This window comes from Dendrobates tinctorius, unplaced genomic scaffold (genome assembly GCF_039654945.1).
Source record: "Dendrobates tinctorius isolate UK_male_01 unplaced genomic scaffold, ASM3965494v1 ptg000201l, whole genome shotgun sequence".
In the NCBI taxonomy this organism is placed as follows: domain Eukaryota; kingdom Metazoa; phylum Chordata; class Amphibia; order Anura; family Dendrobatidae; genus Dendrobates; species Dendrobates tinctorius.
Window position 1 is genome coordinate 4,851,338 of NW_027361868.1, and position 22,182 is coordinate 4,873,519.

The 22,182-nt window shown below is 44.0% G+C and overlaps 1 protein-coding gene across 1 annotated transcript in view; it reads left to right on the forward strand.

The window, feature by feature from the left end:
- The window catches only part of USH2A (usherin), a 994,545-nt gene that overhangs the window by 587,539 nt on the left and 384,824 nt on the right, over nt 1–22,182 (forward strand). Inside the window, exons 35-36 of the mRNA XM_073553328.1 lie at nt 6,141–6,292; nt 12,656–12,818. Coding sequence (XP_073409429.1) covers nt 6,141–6,292; nt 12,656–12,818 — 315 coding nt within the window. The remainder of the gene's footprint in view (nt 1–6,140; nt 6,293–12,655; nt 12,819–22,182) is intronic.

A 22,182-nucleotide genomic window follows, 5' to 3' on the forward strand; every position in this document is an offset into this window, starting at 1 on the left:
AGTGAGCCGGGACTCAGGAGTAAGGAGTCCCCGAAGCAGGCTACAGCTGTCTGCCATACAAGTAGAGTTCTTGGGAACATCTGTCAGGAGGCACTCCAGTGTAACTCAGTACTGGGAGTACTTCACACTTAAAGGCGCTGTAAGAGGAGACGTTCAGAAAGGCACATGATGGCGGAGCGTTGGAAGGGAGCATTCCATCTGGCCTGGAGGTTGATTGAGTCTCTGACCCGGAGGACACAGTACGGAGGCAGGCACCTGTGTGTACTACAGACTGTGAGTAAAGCTTTGGAACTACAAGCCCTGGTGTCCTCCATTGATTCTTGCGCCAACACACACCCAGCACTGCTACATCTGGGTACCAGCTTCTACACAGCTTGTGCCTCTCCTCTACCCCTACATCTACACTGCCCTGGGGCTACAGCTTCACCTGTGGGGAGCTTCACCATCTTGGCTGCAACACACCACCAGCCCCAGAGGATCTGCACGCAGCGTCGGCTCAACATCTCACTTGCCGAACACCACAGGTGGCGTCACGAACTACTCCATTAATTACATTCCACCATTCAAACTTTCCCCTGTTAATTGGGCGCCCAGGGCCATGGACCGGGTCACCGCTGCTGTGACACATCCCACCGACGCCGGCCCGGTACCGAGTACCCCACAGCCCTGGGTGGGCGACCCAGTACCAATATTAAAAAAGGGCTCTAAAAGTGAACCTGGAAATTATAGGCCAGTAAGTCTAACCTCTATTGTTGGTAAAATATGTGAAGGGTTTCTGAGGGATGTTATTCTGGATTATCTCAATGAGTATAACTGTTTAATGCCATATCAGCATGGGTTTATGAGGAATCGCTCCTGTCACACCAATCTAATCAGTTTTTATGAAGAGGTAAGCTATAGACTGGACCAAGGTGAGTCATTGGATGTGGTATATCTTGATTTTTCCAAAGCGTTTGATACCGTGCCACACAAGAGGTTGGTACACAAAATGAGAATGCTGGGTCTGGGGGAAAATGTGTGTAAATGGGTAAGTAACTGGCTGAGTGATAGAAAGCATTGGGTGGTTATAAATGGTATATTCTCTAACTGGGTCGCTGTGACCAGTGGGGACCGCAGGGGTCGGTGTTGGGACCTATTCTCTTCAACATATTTGTTAATGATCTGGTAGAAGGTTTGCACAGTAAAATATTGATATTTGCAGATGATACAAAACTATGTAAAGCAGTCAATACAAGAGAAGATAGTATTCTGCTACAGATGGATCTGGATAAGTTGGGAACTTGCACCGAAAGGTGGCAGATGCGGTTTAACAATGATAAATGTAAGGTTACACACATGGGAAGAAGGAATCAATATCACCTTTACACACTGAACGGTAAACCACTGGGTAAATCTGACATGGAGAAGGACTTGGGGATCCTTGTTAATGATAAACTTACCTGGAGCAGCCAGTGCCAGGCAGCGGCTGCCAAGGCAAACAGGATCATGGGGTGCATTAATGCATTAAAAGAGGTCTGGATACACATGATGAGAGCATTATACTGCCTCTGTACAAATCTCTGGTTAGACCGCACATGGAGTACTGTGTACAGTTTTGGGCACCGGTGTTCAGGAAGGATATAATGGAACTAGAGCGAGTACAAAGGAGGGCGACAAAATTAATAAAGGGGATGGGGGAACTACAATACCCAGAGAGATTAGCAAAATTAGGATTATTTAGTCTAGAAAAAAGACGACTGAGGGGCAATCTAATAACCATGAATAACTATATAAGGGGACAATACAAATATCTCTCCGAGGATCTGTTTATACCAAGGAAGGTGACGGTCACAAGGGGCATTCTCTGCGTCTGGAGGAGAAAAGGTTTTTCCACCAACATAGAAGAGGATTCTTTACTGTTAGGGCAGTGAGAATCTGGAATTCCCTGCCTGAGGAGGTGGTGATGGCGAACTCAGTCAAAGGGTTCAAGAGAGGCCTGGATGTCTTCCTGGAGAGTAACAATATTGTATCTTACAGTTATTGTTAGGTTCTTTAGAAGGATGTAGATCTGGGGATTTATTCTGACAGAATTTTATAGGCTGAACTGGATGGACTAATGTCTTTTTTCGGCCTTACTAACTATGTTACTATGTTATGTTAAGAGTTAACCCCTTTCCTCGAATGTAACTGCTTTGCGGTCCCAACAATGGTGTAGAGGCTAAGCTCCATGGAAATAAGGTGTACACTATAAAGGATTAGTGAACAAAAGATATAAAAAGCAAATTTATTGCTTGCTACTTTCATATTGCCTAACTAATTAAATTAATGAAAAATCTTGAACACCCTATTCTTCTGAAATTGTCGTTTATCTGCTGAGAAAGTTGTGTTTTTTAGATTAATGTGGTGTAAGATGGCTGCTAGGCAGATAGTGGCTGGGAGGTAAACCTGGAGAAATGCTTTAGTACATATTGGGCTAAAAGGGGTTAATCTGCCATGACAGGTTGATTATGAGCAGCTGCAGAGTTGGAAGAGATGGCTGCTCACCATATCTCCACCCCTGGGTGTGGTTCACTTGGTAAAATGAGGCCTGTTCTCTCACATTGCTGTGTGTGTATGGAGGTGGGCAGATCTCCTGGATTGTGTGCCTTTGCTAAAGGACTAAAGAGCATGTCACACTAAGAGATATCGCTAGCAATATCGCTATAACTATTGACGTTATAGCGATATTGCTAGAGATCTCGCTGTGTCTGATACTTACCTATGACCGGCTCCCCCGCTGGTTATCGCTGATCGCGCGAGAACGTCCAGGACTGTTTCTCGTTGTCAGCTTCCTGCGGCTCTTCCTGCTGTGACGACGAGCGACGCAGGATCGCCTCGTCTGACAGGTAAGTAGCGACCCCCGTCCCCAGCGATGTCGCTAGTGAGATCTGCCTGTGTGGCAGCTCACTAGCGACCACTTAGCGATGTACCAGCGATCCTGACTGCGTCATATCGCTGGTCGGGATCGCTGGTACATCGCTAAGTGTGACAGTACCCTAAGAATCTGGACTGTAAAGGCGCACAGACCGGAGTAGCTCTGCTATCGGTAGCTCTGCTATCTGCTACTTCGGTCTGACAGACCGGAGTAGCAGATAGCAGAGCTACTCCGGTCTGTGCGCCGCTCTGCCTCCACCTCCCGCCCTGCAGTGCATGCTGGTATCTAGGGTAAACATCGGGTTTCTAAGAGCCGCCGGCTCCTGGATACCCGATGTTTACATTAGAAACCAGCATGCAACGTCGCTCATCGCTGGCTCCCGCTGCCACACGCAGCGATGTGCGCTGTCCAGCGAGAGAGCAGTGATGAAAAAATGGCCCAGGACCATCCAGCACGATCAGCGATACCCGGCAGGGGGGCCGGTCGCTGCTGGATGTGACACACAGCGAGATCACTGTGTGTAACGGGGTCTTAAGCCAGGCGGGCTAACCAGCACTGTTGTATGGACTTGTCACATTATGATCTATTTTATGCTGGACACAGGCTGTATTTAAGTTTCCTGTGATGTGGCTTATGAGGACTGCAATAAACCAGTCGGCCATTAAATAGAAACGGTTCCTGTGATACCTCAGATCGCTCCCAAATGAGTAGCATTGCTACAGCAGGTTCCAAAAATGAAAGCGGATCACAAAGGGATCATATATGCTTGAATTTTATAATGTGACTCAGTAGTGTGTATGACCTCTGTGTGCTAGTAAGCAGCCCTGACAAGGTCTGGGCATGCTCCTGATGAGATGGTAGATAGCTTCAGAGCAAAATCCAGTGACATCACATGCACTGATTCATAATGTCCCAGAGATTCTCATTTTTATTCAGGTCTTGGAAATGTGAGGGAAATCCATTGTATTAAAGTGAATATGTCACCTAGTTTAAGCTACTCCATCTGAGGGCAGTATGATGTTGGTACAGAGCCCTTGATTCCAGCAATGTTTCACTTACTTTAATGGGTGCTGCAGTTTTGCTGTAATCCAATGTTTATCTGCTGCAGGTCTGCCAGTTCTCTACTGCACTCTGTATAGCCCCGCCCACACCACTGATTGGCAGCTTTCATGTACACTGTGGATAGGCAGAAAGCTTCAAATCACTTAGGCTACTTTCACACATCCGGTGTGATTGTTCCGGCGGGGTGCGGCGGAATGCCAGACCGCCGGATCAGGCGTGCAGCGGTGACAGCTGATGCAGGTGCGGCGCCTGATCCGGCTTGTAAAACATTTAAAGGAGCCGCAGCGGGAGCAAGCGAGAGAGGCAGCATCGGGGAAGCAGGTATGTACGGAGGAGAGAGAGGCAGGGGGGGGAGAGAGAGCGCGTTCTGCGCCGGGCACTTGTGGGGTTAAAACTCACAGTGCCTGCGCATGCGCTGTTGAAAAAGCCGGTCCGGCGCTGCAAAAAAAGTTGCAGCCAACGTTTTAGCTGACGCCAGACGGCGCAGGTTTGCCTTTTCCGGCAAAAGCCTGAGGCGCCGTATGTCCATCCGGCACGATGCGGCGATCAATACATTCTATGTGCCAAAACCGTCGTGCTGGATTAAAAAAAACGGATATGTGAAAGAGGCCTTACAGGTCATAATTGGACAACATGGAAGCAGGTTTACTGGTCTTCTAGTGATATCTCCTGTTAATAAAACAGATTTTATAAAAACCACACTAAGCAGCCCAGTAATCGGGGTCTCCGTTCCGACATAATACTGCTCTCAGATGGGGTAGCAAAAACCGGTTGACAGATGTGCTCCAATACTTTCATCATACAGGAACAACCTGCACACTCTGCCACATGACATTTTCGTGCACCAGAATTAACCCTGCATCTGCTGCAACAGGATAAGCACTGACAGTGGCTGGCTGCAAAGATTTCATCCTCATGCCTAAATGCAGTCAATGTATTTATGTGAAGACATGTGCAACCATCTAATTATATGCCACCCTAGTTCCTAGACTGCCACAGACTCACTGTAAAAGAAGCCATGCTGGGTCATGTTGCCAGCAGTATAATATTCAGCACAGTGTCACCATGGACTCCTTTACGCCTGTTGTGTGTGCCCAGTGTGACCGTGCTCTCATCTGTAAAGAGAATGGAGCACTGCTGGTGAATCTGTCAAATCTAGTCTTCTCCGGCAAAAGCCAATCAAGTGGATAACTCTATACTGTGAGCACAGGTCCCACTACAGGATGTTGGGTCCTCAGGCCACCCTCATGGAGTCTGTGACAGTTTACCAATGTTTTTTCTGTATCTCCTCACAAAAAGGTGTAGATACCGGTTTTAGTGATGGGTTGATGCCCCTCTATGACCCTATGGGGCTTTCCTTGTCCATGGTCTTGAGACTGCACTAGGAGACACAGTAAACCTTCTAGTGATGGCTCCTATGAATATATCATCCTGGACAAGCTGGCCTAACTGTACAACCTGGGTGGGCAGCAGTACAGCGACATGCTATCGGTAGTGACAAGGACACTAGAAAATGGCAGAACTAGAGAAGAATACGTCAGAAATGATAATGGGAGAGTAATCGTCTGAGGCCATCACCTGCAAAGCCAGTCCCGTTTTGGGGGTGTGCCACGATGCTGTCTCTCCAGTAGACCTGTTGTTGAAGTTTAAGGTGAACCTGTCGCCACAGAAAATGCTATTGACATATCTCTATACAGATGAGCTGCCAATCAAAGGGTCGGGATGTCCTTACAGCCGCCGCGGTGCTGTAAGCACTGACTTTATCCGCTCCATTCACGCCACCATGACTGAAACCTGCGGCACCTGGGAGGAAGTAACCTAAGTTTCTCCTAGTAGCCGCAGTTTCAGGAAGTCGGCCGGGCAGTATTCTAACACTATTTACCTGCAGGAAAAAAAAAGCATTTTCCAAGGTGACAGGTTCCTCTTAATTTATTTGGGGTTACATTGTAATATTTAAGCGTTTCATTCATTTTTTGAGCCGAGTATATACAGTATATAGTAATGTTGTCATCATGTATTATGAATAGGTTCAATAACTTGAAAGCATTAAAGACAAACCTAAGACTAAAATCCAAGCGAACAGATTGTTTTTAATGAGCAGAAGTAAAATGAATCGGAGCCCTTTATTATATACTGATATGTTATTGTTTTACTCTAAGATTTGGTTTTACTGTTATTTTTCTAGGCGTTATAACCTCTTATGGGCTGTACATGGACGGAATCTTAATGCAGAACTCTTCACGTCGAAGTTATTTCGTAGATGGCTTGAGTCCCTGGAGTAAGCATTCCTTCAGGCTCCAGGCTTGTACCGCAAAAGGCTGTGCCTTAGGAGAAAAGGTAAGAGATTTGTAGGTTAACTGGTTCTTAAGTCTCTTTTTTTTAAAAAAAAACTCTCAGAATGTTAAAGTATTCCGTACTGTTAATTAGAATAAGTCTGGTATCTATCGAATGAGGTGAGCATCAATGTCAGGTATTAGGACTAACGCTCTGATATCAATTAGTCCAGTAAAAAGGGGTAAATCTTATTAAAAAGGGGTTCCTTAGGTGATAACCCTGGCGTCAACCCACCATGGAGAACATGTGCCCTTCCACTATTAATCTCATCCTAATATTTTATACAAACATCCATATGATCTAGTATGTTAATCGTGACTCACACTGTAAAAAATAAACCCTAGTTTCAAGTGATTGGCTCCAAAAAAAAGTGTCATGTCCTGTTGAATCTTTGGGGTCTATTATTACAAGTCTCTGTGAGTCAGTTAAGTTTTTGCTTTCACATTCCGGTGATTGCGATGAACGCGATTGCTGGTGCAATTTGGCTTTTCCTCCAGAAGGTACAACGCTAGCACCTTAGTGCCATAAATTGAACATTTCTACAGTGTAAGGCTATGTTCACACGTTGTGTTTTTGCAGCAGTTTTTTTTTCAGCAAATTTTCAGCTGTGTTTCACAGTACCAGCAAAGTCAATGACTTTACAGAAATCTCATGCACACACCTTGTTTATTTTTCCCTGTTTGTCATAAGAGATTGGTTTTTGCAAAATGAAGCATGTCGCTTCTTTCAGCGTTTTTCACCCATTGAAAGCAATGGGCAGTGCACAAATGCTGCAAAAAAACCCCCGCAAGTTTCAGGTTTTGCTGTATTTTTTTTGGTGTCAAAACCGGATGAAGTAGAATCAGATTTTTTTTTATGCACTAAACTTTATCAGCATGCACAAGAGACAAATGTACGCTGACAATAGCACAGTAAATAAAAAGCACCAACAACGAAGCAAAAAAAAAACGCAGAAAAAACTAAGCAAAGCCTTCTATTTGGAAGCAACTGAGACGCAGCTTAAATTTGGCATGACAAAAAAAAGGTGCAAAAACTCAGCGTGTGAAAATAACCTCAAGGCCCCGTTACACATAACGATGTCCCAGCGATCCCACCAACGATCCGACATGGATGGGATCGGTGGGACATCGTTAGGCTGATCGCTTTTGAGCTGTCACATAGACGATCAGGACCAGCGAGCAAGCTGGTTTCTAATGTAAACATCGGGTATCTAAGAGCCGCGGCTCCTGAATACCCGCTGTTTACATTAGAAACCACCGTCCAGCGTCGCTGATCGCTGGTCTCTCGCTGCCACATGCAGTGATGCGTGCTGGCCAGCGGGAGACCAGCAATCAAAAAATGGCCCAGAACGATCGAGCACGATCAGCGATACCCAGCAGGGGGGCCGGTCGCTGATCCCTGTCACACACAGCGATCTCGCTGGTGAGATCGCTGTGTGTGACGGGGCCTTTAGTCTGTTTGTTTCTTTCACAAGCAACGTGTCTTTTTAGCTAAACCAGAGCCTGTTCTAAAAACAAATGACTTGAATCTACAGACAGCTGTTTCCAGGTTCATGCTGCTCTTCAGTGGAGGAATGGGTGAGAGACTATTGATAAAGGTCTAGAGCAGTGGTCCCCAACCTTTCTGACCTTGAGAGCCACATTCAGCACTGAGAGAGGGGCGTGAGTCACATCCAGCTCCTACCCCCTTTAAGTAGTGTCAACCAAAGCCCCCATTACAGGTATAATGATAACTAAAGCTTTTCCACAGAATCACTCCAAAGCAGTACACTGACATCCAGGGGTTCCCACAATACCCCCATTCAGTATTCTCCTATCAAGGACTCCCAAGACACTATCACATTCAGCTTTGCGCACCATCCTCCAGCGTACCATACCTAAAACATCTCTAAACCCATAAGACCAGTAAATGTGCATCCAGATCTGCTCTTCTGTGCAGGGCTACTCACAAAATTCACCATTTTGAGATGTACTCTTCATACCTGTTTGCTAGACCTGGACCTAATGCACCAAGCTGGCAGACAGTCGCGAGCCACAATTCACGGGACCGCGAGCCACATGTGGCTCCCGAGCTACAGGTTGGGGACCCCTGGTCTAGAGGATAGTGTTTATTCTTATGGATATCACAGTTAGAGTGGAGAGATATATAGGCCAGACAATGTACTTATGCACATTAGTTCTCGACCAAGAGAAAGACCAGACCAGAAGAAAACTGTCACTCTAGTACCACTTGTTGGAGGTACTTATCCAAGTCAATGTCTGTTCCTTTAATAAACCTTATGAAAGCAAAATCTTCTTTAAAAGTTAAAAGACCTCCATGAGCAGACAGGTATTTCCGGGTTCTTGCTGCTCATTGATGGAGAGCAGGGTATGGTTGGTTGGGTGAGAGGCAATTGATGAAGGTCTACAGCAGAGGTCTGAAACTGCATTCCTCAAGGGCCACAAACAGGTCATGTTTTCAGGATTTCCTTGTATTGCACAGGTGATAATTTAATTGCCTGCACAGATAATGATTCCAGCACCTTGTGCAATGCTAAGGAAATCTCAAAAACACGCATGGTTTGCGACCCTCAAGGAATGCAGTTTGAGACCCATGGTCTACAGCAGTGTTCCCCAACTCCAGTCCTCAAGAGCCACCAACAGGTCATGTTTTCAGGACTTCCTCAGTTTTGCACAGGTGTTTGAATTCTTGCCTGTCCAGGTGATGCAATTATCACCTGTGCAATACTAAGGAAATCCTGAAAACATGATCTGTTGGTGGCTCTTCAGGACCGGAGTTGGGAAACACTGGTCTACAGGATAGTGTTTCTCCTTGTGGATACCAATGCTAAAGAAAGAAGGGAGATTTATAGGCCAGGCAATATTCCCTGGGGGAAAACTTATGCAAATTAGTGATCATCAAGGAGGAAGAAAACTGGCACGCTAGTGCCACCTGTTAGAGGCATTTATCCTAGTTAGTGTGTGTCCCTTTAGGAAGCATTACCAAACCAAAATCTTCATCAAAAGGAAAAGACCTTCATCTGCAGTCATCTATCTCTTGGTTCGTGTCCCTCCTCTGAGGAGAGTAAGGAAATGGATTGCTGGGTGAGACCATATCGATAGTGGTCTGGGGGTGTTGTTTTTCCTTGTGGATACTCCTATCTGCTGTAGGGAGACTTTTAGAAGCCAGGCTAGACTCCCTGGGTTATAGGCAGTGTTTGCCCAACAAGGGAGCTTTGCAAGATAAGGGCACTGCTTTGAGGGGAAGAGTCATGACTTTGTGTGTAAATCCTATCTTTGCAAGATAAGGACACTACTTTGAGGGGAAGAGTCATGACTTTGTGTGTAAATCCTATCGTTTGTAATACAGGTAGAGTTGGAGTGAATAGATTCATAAGACTCAGTCCCGCGACCAGGTCAGTAGTTCCTGACCTTCAGATGGAAGCCCTGAGAACCGACTCATACATACTGACATCTGTGGCTCATCTTTTGCTTAGCTGGCCAATAAAAGAAGAGTCACTGATGCTGACAAATAGTATGTGGTTCTCATGGTTTGCATCCAGCAACCAGAGATTACTGACCGACTCTACTTTTGTCTAGATGATCCTACAATGCGGCCATATTTTCTGAAGAAAGCAGCATTGTTCTAGTAATCCTGTTTGACTCCTTTAAGAGCGAGGAAACGGTTACTATCATGTCTACTGATCATATGCTGCATACAACACACAGAATGGTGAAAGAAAATTCTAAATCCTAATTGTGTCTACTTAGAGGGTTCCGTTTTACTGCTTGAATTGGTTCCAACTTTTCCCACAGCCTCAACGGTAGAACAGAAATGCACAGTTTATTACCATCAAACATTTTATAGCTTCAACTACTTTGATGAATATTTACTCTTAAAAGCTTGCCTGGCCCATCGCCAAAATAGTGTCTTCATTTTTAACTTCAAGTATTTTAGAAGTTTTTTGAAAAAATAAGAAAAGGGAAAATAGGTATGAAAAATTGCAATGAGATAAATGTCAGAGAAATGATCCCTGCTGGAAGAAAAAAATATAGGAAAACTTATTGAGAAAAGAACGATTAAAGTGAAACCCTGTGTTCAATTAACATTAGCTATGTCATCAGCCGAATATATTATCATGCCAGTATGTGTCTTTTGTGATTGTTGTCATTTATATGTAGTTTGGTTTTACACCATAGTGTACAAAAAAAAATATAATCTGCTACTGCTGCTGGATTTTGTTATCTTTGAGAAATGTTTATACTTAGTACTTTGAGTGCACAAGGGTGAAATCGATATGGTATGGATCTAGATATTTAATTTTCACATCAGTAAAGGCCCCGTCACACTAAACGATGTCCCAGCGATCCCACCAACGATCCGACATGATGGGATGGCCGGAACATCGTTGGGCTGATCGCTGGTGAGCTGTCACATAGACACCCCAACGATCAGGACCAGCGACATACACGCTGGTTTCCAAGGTAAACATCGGGTATCTAGGAGCCGCGCGACTCCTGGATACCCGACGTTTACATTAGCAACCAGCGTCCAGCGTCACTGATAGCTGGTCTCTCGCTGCCACACGCAGTGATGTGTGCTGGGCAGCGGGAGACTAGCGATCAAAAAACAGCCCAAGCCGCTCGAGCACGATCGGCGATAACCGGCAGGGGGGCCGGTCGCTGATCCCCGTCACACACAGCGATCTCGCTGGTGAGATCACTGGTGTGTCACAAAATCAGCGATCTCGCTAGTGAGATCGCTTAGTGTGACGTGGCCTTAAGAATTAAATGTTGTTTAAGGAGGGCCAAAATATTGCCACCTTTGTTCCTTGTACAGACACAGTGTCTGGCCTGTATTGTTGGCTGTGCCTGGTACTGTATCTTAGTCCCATTCACTTTGTGCATGGTCGGCTCTAATAGCTGCTCCCCGAGGTAGACACAGGAACACTTTAGGTTAAAGTCTCTGGGTAGTTTATTACTTAAGAAACCATAAAGCCCAAATTAGTAACAAAAACAGCCTTTCTGCCACAAATGAAAATAAAAAGTCCATACAAAGTCCTTACCCGTATGGTTCCCAACTTCTGAGACAACCACGCATGGCAGAGCTCACTGAAGCTTCATCTTGGAGGCTTTTTTCCTCCAAAACAATACAGAAAGGAAAAAAAAAACACTGGCTGGACATTTAACTTCTTCCAACCACACCCTTGAGGTCGAGATATGGTGAGTAGGCAATCCCACCCTTCTCTTACCTACTCACCATGAAAGCCAGACCCTGGGAACGACTGATTTACTCTCAGCACATATCATGCTGGAGGAAAAGTTATCGCTTTCACATCACGCAGGATAATAACCTTTGCGACGCATCTCCCCTCACATATGGCACCAGAGACCCTGTCAGAACTCTGTGTAAACAATAAAGGGGTTGTTGAAGCGCTACTGGAGCTTCATTCTGCTGACTCACTACAATCAAACATTGATGGCTTCTTGATAGAAAATCTCACAGGGGCGTTACCAACTAAGACCTCAATTTCTGATAGATGCAGGTCTCACCTTTGGGATCCGCATTGATCATAAGTCTACATCGCCTTTTTCCATTGGGAATGGAAAAGTGGACGCACATGCACAGCTTTGCACTTCCATTTTTTGGTAGCTCCAGAAGTAGGGTCTCATTCTCACGATAAGTACAAGTTTCAGAAGTGGGACCATATCCTTCAGATGTTTACAGTATAGGGCAGCACATTGGCTCAGTGGTTGCAACTTTGGCCTTGCAGCCCCGGGGTCCTGGGTTCAAATCCCATTAAGGACAACATCTGCAAGGAGTTTGTATGTTCTCCCCGTGTTTGTTTGGGATTGTTCCAGGTTCTCCTATTTCCTCTGAAATTCCAAAGACATCTTGATGGGGAGATAAGATTGTGAAGTCTGTAAAGCGCTGCAGAATTAATGGTGCTATGTAAGCACGTAAAATAATTAAACAAGTTCATAAATATACCGTGGATTTGCAATTAAAGCCTGATATGGAAATTCTTCAGAACGTTAGTTGGCTTAGGGGTTTTGATTAGCGAAAAGTCGACCCTAATCCTGTTTCATGTGCAGTTAAGGGGTGGTTCTGGCTTTCCACCATCATCTGTGTAGACCATTTAGTCCACTTTGGCATCATTTCTTCTTTCACTATACCCTGCCCTGAATTCTACAAGTTACTGTATACCTGCAAGTTCATCAGTGGCTTCAAATCTATTTGAAGGGTGGCTTTGATGGGAATGGTAGTTGACTCCATACGTAGGGATGCCGTTTGTATTCCTCAAAGGTGGGGCTTACATAGGGCTACTCCAAAATGTATTTGTTTCATTATCTGCCTTGACATTTTGTCTATTTTTTGGTTTATCAGACTGAGGCTTTCACGCAAGAATCAAAGCCAGAAGGAAATGTTTCAGTCCATGTGAATGTGAACGGTCCAAAGGATGTTCAACTGAAATGGAAAGGACCTGAAAGGCCCAATGGTCGGATAACATATGATGTCATCTTTAATGGATTGTTTTATGAAAGAGAAGGTAACTTTTATGTTTGGTGTCTTGTGCCATTAGAACTTATTTTCCTTTAAAGGAGATGTATGGTTTGGAAAAATCATATCACATACTGTCAGAAAATTATCAGTTAATATCACTGAGAATATCACAATCAAGATTGTCATCAATCACCTGGGGTAGAGAGCAGTTACAAAAAACGTCTCTCTGTCTGGATTATCCGTCATGACTCATGACTGTGCAGACTATTCATTTTAGTGGACATAATGTTAGTAATGCCTCTTCCCCCAGTGGTGGACATCAATCCTAATACTGAACAGTTCTTTTTCTGTACAGAAGACTTTTCAGCAGTCTCATGATCATATGATAGCAATGACTGATAACGTCTCTATATACAGTAGATAACACAGGATCCATAATAGGTGATGTCACAGCTCACCTCCTCCTCCCCTCCTGTACAATAACTGATAACACCTCTATATACAGCAGATAACACAGGATCCACCATTCACAATAGAACATGCAAGATTTCAGCTTTTTTTTAAATAAATACAATGATATGGAAATTAATTAAAAATAACATTATCAGCAACTTAAAAAAATAAAGTTAAAATAAAAAAACTGATTTGAACATTGCAATTTTTTTTATATTCCACATTACCTAAAACACTAAGCAATAAAATGTGTATGGAAAATATAGAATTCCATAGATAAAAACATAATTTTGAGTCCAGAGGATTCCCATATCACCTCGACATACAGTATATGCCATAAAAGTGGACCATGCACCTGTTATGATCTGATTGCACTGTTCCAGTTCGTCTCATCACCTTTATTTTTGGGTGGCAGAAACCTGTGCAGGAGTTTCCTATCTAGAAAAGCTATGAACTTAGTAAATATGGGGATATTGTCACATGGGTCATGGAAAGAACATGGAGGAGAAAACAAATTCTAGAGGGTAAATTTGGGCACAATAATAAAGGATCCATTTTGATCTTTACACTGGGCCCTTTCTTTTCTATGTATGAACAACTACAGTTGTTAACATCTTTGATATGGAAAAAATGAATTTTACATATTGTGGTGTAGTAACCACTGTGTCCGCTAGGGGGTGCTGTGTGGGGAGGTTCCAGGAAAAAGGATGAATGGCAGAATATTGAATGGCCGTTGGGTATCTCAAAGTGGGTGGCTTTGAGATGTAGACTTATGTGTGTGTGATCAGCAAGGTCTTTGCTGAGATGCTGATTTAATATGAGAGGGAGAAGTCTCCAGGTAACTAGAGAGATGGGCGGGTCTGGTTACCTACAAATCCACCCAGGGGTGTGTTTAAAGCACGGTTGTAAAGAGTGCGAAAATGCCTGAAGGACCTGTGATGAGGTCAGAGTCATGTGACCCAGTGGGCGTGGCTATGAACGATATAATGTGGCCAGGGTGAGTCACAAGTGGTGAATGCCGGGACCTGGTTGGTCCAGAGTGGATGGTCCCGTGCGCAGGATTGTCTCCTGGCTAACAGCCTGTGTGTGGCTGTGTGTGTAATGGCTGCCAGAGCCTGAAAGTTCCCTGGAGTGATATGGACGTCTGCAGCATGAGTGACGGAACCATGTGGAGACCCTGACGTGGGTGAGATAAATGAGGCTAAGAGAGCCTGTATGCTGGACATTGAGCAACCTGTGTGAACACTGGGTTTACTGAGGGAAGCTATAATGGACGCTCTGCTGTTTATGTGAAGTTTTGTTGATTGCTTCTATCGGTTTATGCTGCATAATAAACCGCATGGACTGCTATGTTTGATGGAAAACCCGTGCCGGATGTGTTTTGTTCATTGCCAAGCGAGAATTCCCCAAGTAAATGACAGCGCTACCTCACATTATGTGAGTAGTTTCCTTTTTAAAAACGAAATTGTGCTAAGTTTCAATCTGCAATTTTCCTTCTTTCGTTAATTTTCAGACCTCTTAACATGCAGTTTGCAGCCTGTGCCAACTTTCAGATGTTTCTCTTTTGGGAGTGTCTCTCCCAGTAATATAGGCTGGATATGAGCTATGTGTGCATCTGGGGTGCTACTGTCTTCATTAACTCATATATAAGCACAGCTTCTTTCCACTTATTACCCCTTCATGTGATTTCTGCCTTATCTATAGTCTATTATAGTCTATTTTCTCTGCCCTCCCTTAAATACTCTCTTCCTATTCTTGGGATGTCTGTGTCTTTCCCTCCCCTTCTCCCTTCTACTATCTCGATCACTGAGTGAATGAATGATTTGTAACATTTTTGCACTAGCATCCTGCTAAATAAAGGGGTTACAGACAGAGATGAGCCAATGTTCACAGAAGATGTTCGCCAAAATTACCAAAACACCATTAGATTCAATGGGAGGCCAAACCAAACGTATACACAACACCTTAAGGAGTGATAAATAGCTTCCCAAACAGCTAAAATTAGGGGAAGACACCATGAAAAGTGGCATCAATTGACCCACAGTAGAAATTTGCTAATGGCACAGAAGCAGTCAGCCATGCATGAGGTATTAGGGTCTGGCTCAACATTTACAGCTTTGAACTGAAGTTTCAATGAAGACCTGGTGGTTAAGGAGCAGTGTAATTCTTCTTATCTGGGAGCCCTGATACCTCATGCAACAGTTCAATTTTTTTTTTCCAGCCACACTCAGATGGAACAAACATCGGTTTCATATAGTAATATTGGTGAAAGTAAGTGCAGTCCTGCCTGTCTGGAAGCCCTAATTACATAGGCAACCCACCAGATGGAGACCCAACTTGGAGTTTCCACATTTCAAAAAATTTATTGTCACACACCACTAAAGTGACATCGGTGTTAACTCTGCAAGCGTGATTTGCACCACGTCCATACTGCGTTGGCCCAGGACATACAACACCAGGGCTCATTGCTGCTGCCACAGTTGCTGCAACATGTGCAGAGTGGAATTCCACCATGTCGGCAGATCGCATATTAACCGGTTCACCAGTAGACTGAAAAACTTCTGCAGTGATGCAAGCCGATGACCTGCGGGGTGCGAATGGCGGAAGTGAGCACACTGCAACCGTTCTTTCCACAGCAGTGCATGCAGGTCAGGATAGTGGCTGAGAAATTGCTGTAACACAAGGTTGAGGACATGAGCCATGCAAGGTATGTTTGCGAGGTTGCCCTGGTGTAGGGCCACCACCAGGTTTGCACCGTTATCGCACAAGGCCTTCCTTGGCTCCAGGTTAAGTGGAGTCAGCCATTGCTCAAACTCATCTTGAGTAGCTGTCCATAACTCTTGAGCTGTATGACTGTGATCTCCAAGGCATATTTGTTTAAACACTGCCTGATTACGGTGAGCCCTGGCTTGCAGTGAGCCCTGGTTGTGCAGTACAGAGGTGGAACTGTTAGAATGCATGTCTCATTAAGGGAGAGGTTGAGGGCACTGTTGGAGGAGGCAGAAGCAGTGGAAGTATTTTATACAGAGGTTTGTCCCGCAAGCCTTGGGGATTCAAAGACTTGTACAGCAGCCCCTTGACCTCTTGCCTGCCACAGCCACTAGAGTCACACAGTGCCCCATCAGCGAGCTGCAACATCCCTGCCCATTTTTGCTCATCCAGGTGTCAGTGCTGAAATGCACCCTGGCAGATATAGATTTATGCAGGGAAAGGGTGATGTCGTCTGCGACAAACTGGTGTACTGAAGGCTCAGCCTTCTTAGAGAAGCAATGGCGACTGGGTAGCTGGAACTGGGGAACTGCGACGGGCATCAATTTTCAGAAACAGTTTGTATCCACCAGGTGGAAAGGAAGCATTTCTGTGGCCAACAGATTGGAGATAGTGGAGTTCAAGCTCTTAGCTTTGGCATGTGTAGGAGGAAACATTCTTTAACGTGACCGCAACTGCGGGACCGAGGGCTGGCTGCTGTGCGTGCTGAGATGGTGGAGTAGGGTGAACAGGACAAACTGCTGTATTGTGAGTGAGGTACAGACGTAGATGCTATGGTAGTTGAGAAAGATGTGTTGTGCTAGGTGACGCAAAAACAGCAGGCATCTCCACTTTCATAACAGCTGACGGGCTCTCACTGAGCCAGTAGCCACCGACTGTAGCATGTAAACAAGTGGATTTTCTATGACTGGAGAACTGTGTGTGAACACTTGGCATGGTGATGGAGGAGGAAGAAGCAGCAAATGTGGTTGATGGGTACAGCCGGTGGTTGGCGAGGCCCACTAGTCGGCATTTCAGAATAGTGAAATTCCCAGACTAAGACATGTTGATCGAGTATGTGCTTGTTCATTCCTGTAGTTGTCAAATTATTTCAATTTTTGCCTCTACTGAGGTTTTTTTCTTTGCAATTTTGGCAGATAGTGAGTTGGATCATTTTTTTCAGTCTCAAGAACGGCCTAGGCTAGGCAAGTCTTGCCGCCCCTGCGAACTCCACACTCGCTACCGGTGCTGGCTGCAGCCAGAGTTCTGGTTGATGATGCAATGATTGTTGTGGTTGCATCACTCAGTGTCTGGGCGGTAAGTTGCTACGTCACCTCCTCGTCTTCCTACTACTACTCCTCCTCCTCTGCTGAGCTACTCAGCTGCATACCTCTGGGTTCACATTAAGTGGGATCTATAATCTCATTGTTATGTTCTCTGTACTCTTACTTCTTACCCTGAGAGTCACCCTCATCATTTTCCTGGCCTGGCACCACAGGACAGTTTACGTGCACCTATGGTATCGGAGTTTCTCATCAGGATCATCTCCACCCCCAGTAGTTAATGTCTGGTGATGAAGGTCTGTATTTTGCTCGGACTCTAGTTCATCCAGCTCCGGATCCAACATGAAAAAATGTGGGGCATCAGTGCAGAGGCTTTCCTCCTAAGGATTCTGTGAACCTTTGGAGCAGACCTCTTATGCCCATGGAATAGAATGTGTGAACAGCTCTGCAGAATGGCCCATCTGTGGTTCCCCTCAGTCAGTTTGGTGTTTGGAAAATTGTGACGCGAGGGGGGAAACAAGGGTGATTGGAGTGCCACCTCTGAGGCTTGTACGTTGTGTGAGGTTAAGGTGGAGGAAGAGGAGGAGAGGCCACTTGATGCAGTGCATGCTATCCACTCGAGCACATGCTCTTTCTAAGACTCATCTACAAGATGTACTGCTGTGCGGCTGCCAAAGAAAGGGAGTTGAGTAGGCCGGCCAGTAACAGATATTGTCAGTGGTCTTTGGATAGGACGAGACGGTGTTTTGTTCAGTTGTGCTTTCAATGACATTAACACCTAACTCAAGTACACGTCTAACACCAAGTCTATTCCCCTTTCCACCACGACCTCACTTTGTCCCACTCATGTTGTATGTACCCTTCCCCTCTTTGAATCTACTGTTTCACAACCTTGGGCCCAGACCTGTTAGTCACCTGTCACTAAATGAACAATCACTATTTACAGGTTGCTTCTCACAAAACTAGAATATCATCAGCAAGTTAATTTATTTCAGTTCAATACAAAAAGTGAAACTCATGTTATATAGTCATTACAGAGTGAGCTATTTCAAGTGTTTATTTCTGTCAATGTTGATGATTATGGCTTACAGCCAATGAAATGTTTTATACCATTGTAGGGAACCCAGGGAACTGTCCCCGTACCTCAGCCCACTATGTCTTTATTGAACACTTCATGCATTTCCTAACATGCCCATTTTTGTGACTTATAGATTTTCAAATCTCCAATACCAGTTATTAGCAAATTATTTTATGGAAATTCAAAAATCTTCAAGTCACAAAAAGTGACTCGTTACGTTAGGAAGAACAAAAAGTTGTTGAGGCATTTTGGCAAGACCTGGAGAAGCGTACAGTTTAATCAGAACCACATTTACCATATGTCTACTTTTACGTCAGCATCATTTTCCATGAGTCTTTATATTTTGTAAGAAGGATTAAAATTTTAGCAGCAATTTTTCTTTTTTCTAGGGAAATTTATAATTTTTTTTTTAACTAATCTATTCAATTTTGAAGTGACTTTGAGGGGCGGATATCTTTTTAAATCCACAAAAAGTGATAACGTTTTAAACACTGCGCCCTCCCCCAAAGTTCTGTGAAGGAATAGTTTGTTAACCCTTCAGATGCTTTAGAGAATTTAAAAAACATATTGGAATGGAATGAAAAACTACATATTTTTCAATTAAAATGTTGCTTACTACTTAGCAGGTTGCCGTAATTGGACCCAATAGCCCCATTACTTGGCCTCAAACTGCCATAGCAACCATCAGGACCATGCCATCGTAACAATGGGGTTAAAAATAAAGTCCCCTTTTTATTTACCATGTAGATGCTGCCGTCCCTACTCATGGCAGCATTTAGGCGGTTAAAAGGCTGCGATTGGTGCTAACACAGGATGCTTTGTATATACAAGTGCTGGGCAGCACGGTGGTTCAGTGGTTAGCACTGCAGCCTTGCTGGGTTTAAATCCCACCAAGGACAACATCTGGAGGAGTTTGTATGTTCTCCCCGTGTTTGCGTGGGCTTCCTCCTGGTTCTCCGGTTTCCTCCCACATTCCAAAGACCTACTGATAGTGAATTTAGATTGTGAGCCCCATCGGGGACAGTGATGATAATGTGTGCAAAACTGTAAAGCGCTGCGGAATATGTTAGCGCTATATAAATAAAGAGATTATTATTATTATTCTCCTAAAATCAAAATATCATCAAAAAGTTAATTTATTTCAGTTCTTCAATACAAAAAGTGAATCTCATATATTCTATAATCATTACAAGCAGAGTGATCTATTTCACGTGTTTATTTCTGGTAATGTTGATGATTATGGCTTACAGCCATTGAAAACCCAAAAGTCATTATCTCAGTAAATTAGAATACTTTATGACACCAGCTTGAAAAATGATTTTAAAATCTGAAATGTTGGCCTACTGAAATGTATGTTCAGTAAATGCACTCAATACTTGGTCAGGGCTCCTTTTGCATCAATTACTCAATCAAGACGGCGTGGCATGGAGGCGATCAGCCTGTGGCACTGCTGAGAGGTTATGGAAGCCCAGGTTGCTTTGATAGCAGCCTGCAAGCTCGTCTGGGTCTGGTGTCTCTCATCTTCCTCTTGACAATGCTCCATAGATTCTCTATGGGGTTAAGGTCAGGTGAGTTTGCTGCACAGTGATACTGTTGTTTGTACACCAGGTATTGGTACTTTTGGCAGTGTGGACAGGTGCCAAGTCCTGCTGGAGAATGAAATTTCCATCTCCAAAAAGCTTGTCGGCAGAGGGAAGCATGAAGTGCTCTAAAATTCCCTGGTAGACGGCTGCACTGACTTTGGTCTTGATAAAACACAGTGGACCTACACCAGCAGATGACATGGCTCCCCAAACCATCACTGATTGTGGACACTTCACACTAGACCTCCAGCAGCTTGGATTGTGATCTCTCCACATCCTTGAGGTCCCATGACCGCCCACTTATAGCGCTGGCACCGGAGAATCTTCACAGCGCACAATATGAGGATTCACAAGTCTGCGGTCACATAGAGTGACTACAGACTCGTAGCCCAATTCTGGACAACCCCTTTTATGTATATTGTGCATATAACTTTATAGTATAATATTTTAGTAATTTTAAGTAATAACTAATTTTAATTTGCATTATAACCATTTTTTTAATAGCCAGAATACAAAAATTCTGACAACATTCAAAAACATCTTTCACTTATAAAAGGACAAAAAAAATTCTTTCCCGCCATATCCAGCGCTATTATTTTATTTCCTGCTTCTTTTATGTTAGAGAACAGATCCGCCCGCGATACAATCCCCAAAGAACGATATAAAAGGCCTGTTTTATGTACCGTTTTGTGAAGCATATGTGCCGGAGCGTTTATTATATGATAGGCAGTCTCTACTGACTTCGTTCAAAGCTCAAAGCTTGCTCTGTCCCCTATTTTTTTTTTTTTTGTTTTCATGCAGCGAACACTTTGATGTCTTCTGCCGTGAAGCACTTGTTACATTTATGAGTTGTCGGACTGATGATCGATTTTGGTTTTAAAAAGAAAAAGCAAAAAAAAAAAAAGAGCAAAAAATTTTTTTTCTTTTCCTGTCCGATTGACAAGCCAAACACCGACCTGCCAAGATAGCGCAGTGAATAATGTGCGAACCATACATCTTCTGTTCCATCTTGCATTGTTTTGTTTTTTTTTTTCCGAGAAAATTCTGCCTCTTCACGTCACCGGCGATCGTCTGCCTGTCTGTCAAAACATCAAAATCGGCATTAAATGTTGCAAGTCTTCGCAACGAGAGAACTTTCAAAAAGTCAGGACCCATTTGCCAAACAGCCCTTGTAGAAAATGTATTCCGTTCTCGGCAGAATTTTCTTTCATTTCTTTCCACTGAGAACTATACTGATTTCTCCCAGTGGAATCTTCTGGAATTTATCGGTTCATGGTTGGCAGTCACAGATTAAGGTAAATGTCGATCTGTAATGACCCTCTACATGTTAGTATTGCAGTAAAGCCGGGCTTTTATGTCAAAGATATCGAAGAGGGAGCTATTACACATGACAGGGGTGATCAAGGGACTGCAATCCAAGGCAAGCATTATTAAATATTGACTAGTTCTGTGATTTATGTACAGCTAGAAGAAAAAAGTGACTTTTTAACTATTATATATTCTTCAGCAAGGAAAACCAGCCATTTATCTCCTGACGGCACTAAAGAACTGACTCCCTGCATATTTTAGCGGTGGGAAAGCTGATCTTAAGAATCGGCCACTTTCTTTCATCTTAACAATCTAGTTTGCTAATTTGCAGAGCAGGTAAACTCTGGAAATAAATGACAGGGCCTGACGGGTTCTAGGTACTGAAGCAAGAAGGGAAAATTAATTGGCAAAAGGTTTTAAAGGGACCCCGCAGCCGGAATGGAAGGTTTCCTTTTGTATATCGAGTTCTTCTTTCATTCAAAGGAGAAGTAATAAATAACTTTTTGATTCACCTAATTAAATTTCGGTACTGGGTAAGCCTCATTTGTAAAGGAAAATTCTCACCCTATAAGGCCGGTTTCACACGTCCTGATATTTCCGGTACCAGAGATATCCGTGTCCATGTGTCCGTTTGTCACATCCGTGTGCTGTCCATGTGTACCATGATCCGTGTGCTCTCTGTGTCCGTGTATTCAAACAATTTGTTTGAATTTTAACCCTAAGACTTTAGGACCCATTGACTTGTATGGGTCCTCGTGATCCATGCAGATGCACAAAAACGGACATGTCGATGAGTGGAGCAAACGAACACACGGTCCGTGAGAAAATACAGATATGTGCACAGACCCGTTCATTTGAATGGGTCTACGTGTGTCCGTGTCTTCAGTACGTGTGAAAACTGTCACCGCACGTACCGGAGACATGGACGTGTGAAAGAAGCCTAAGTGTAAGTACACA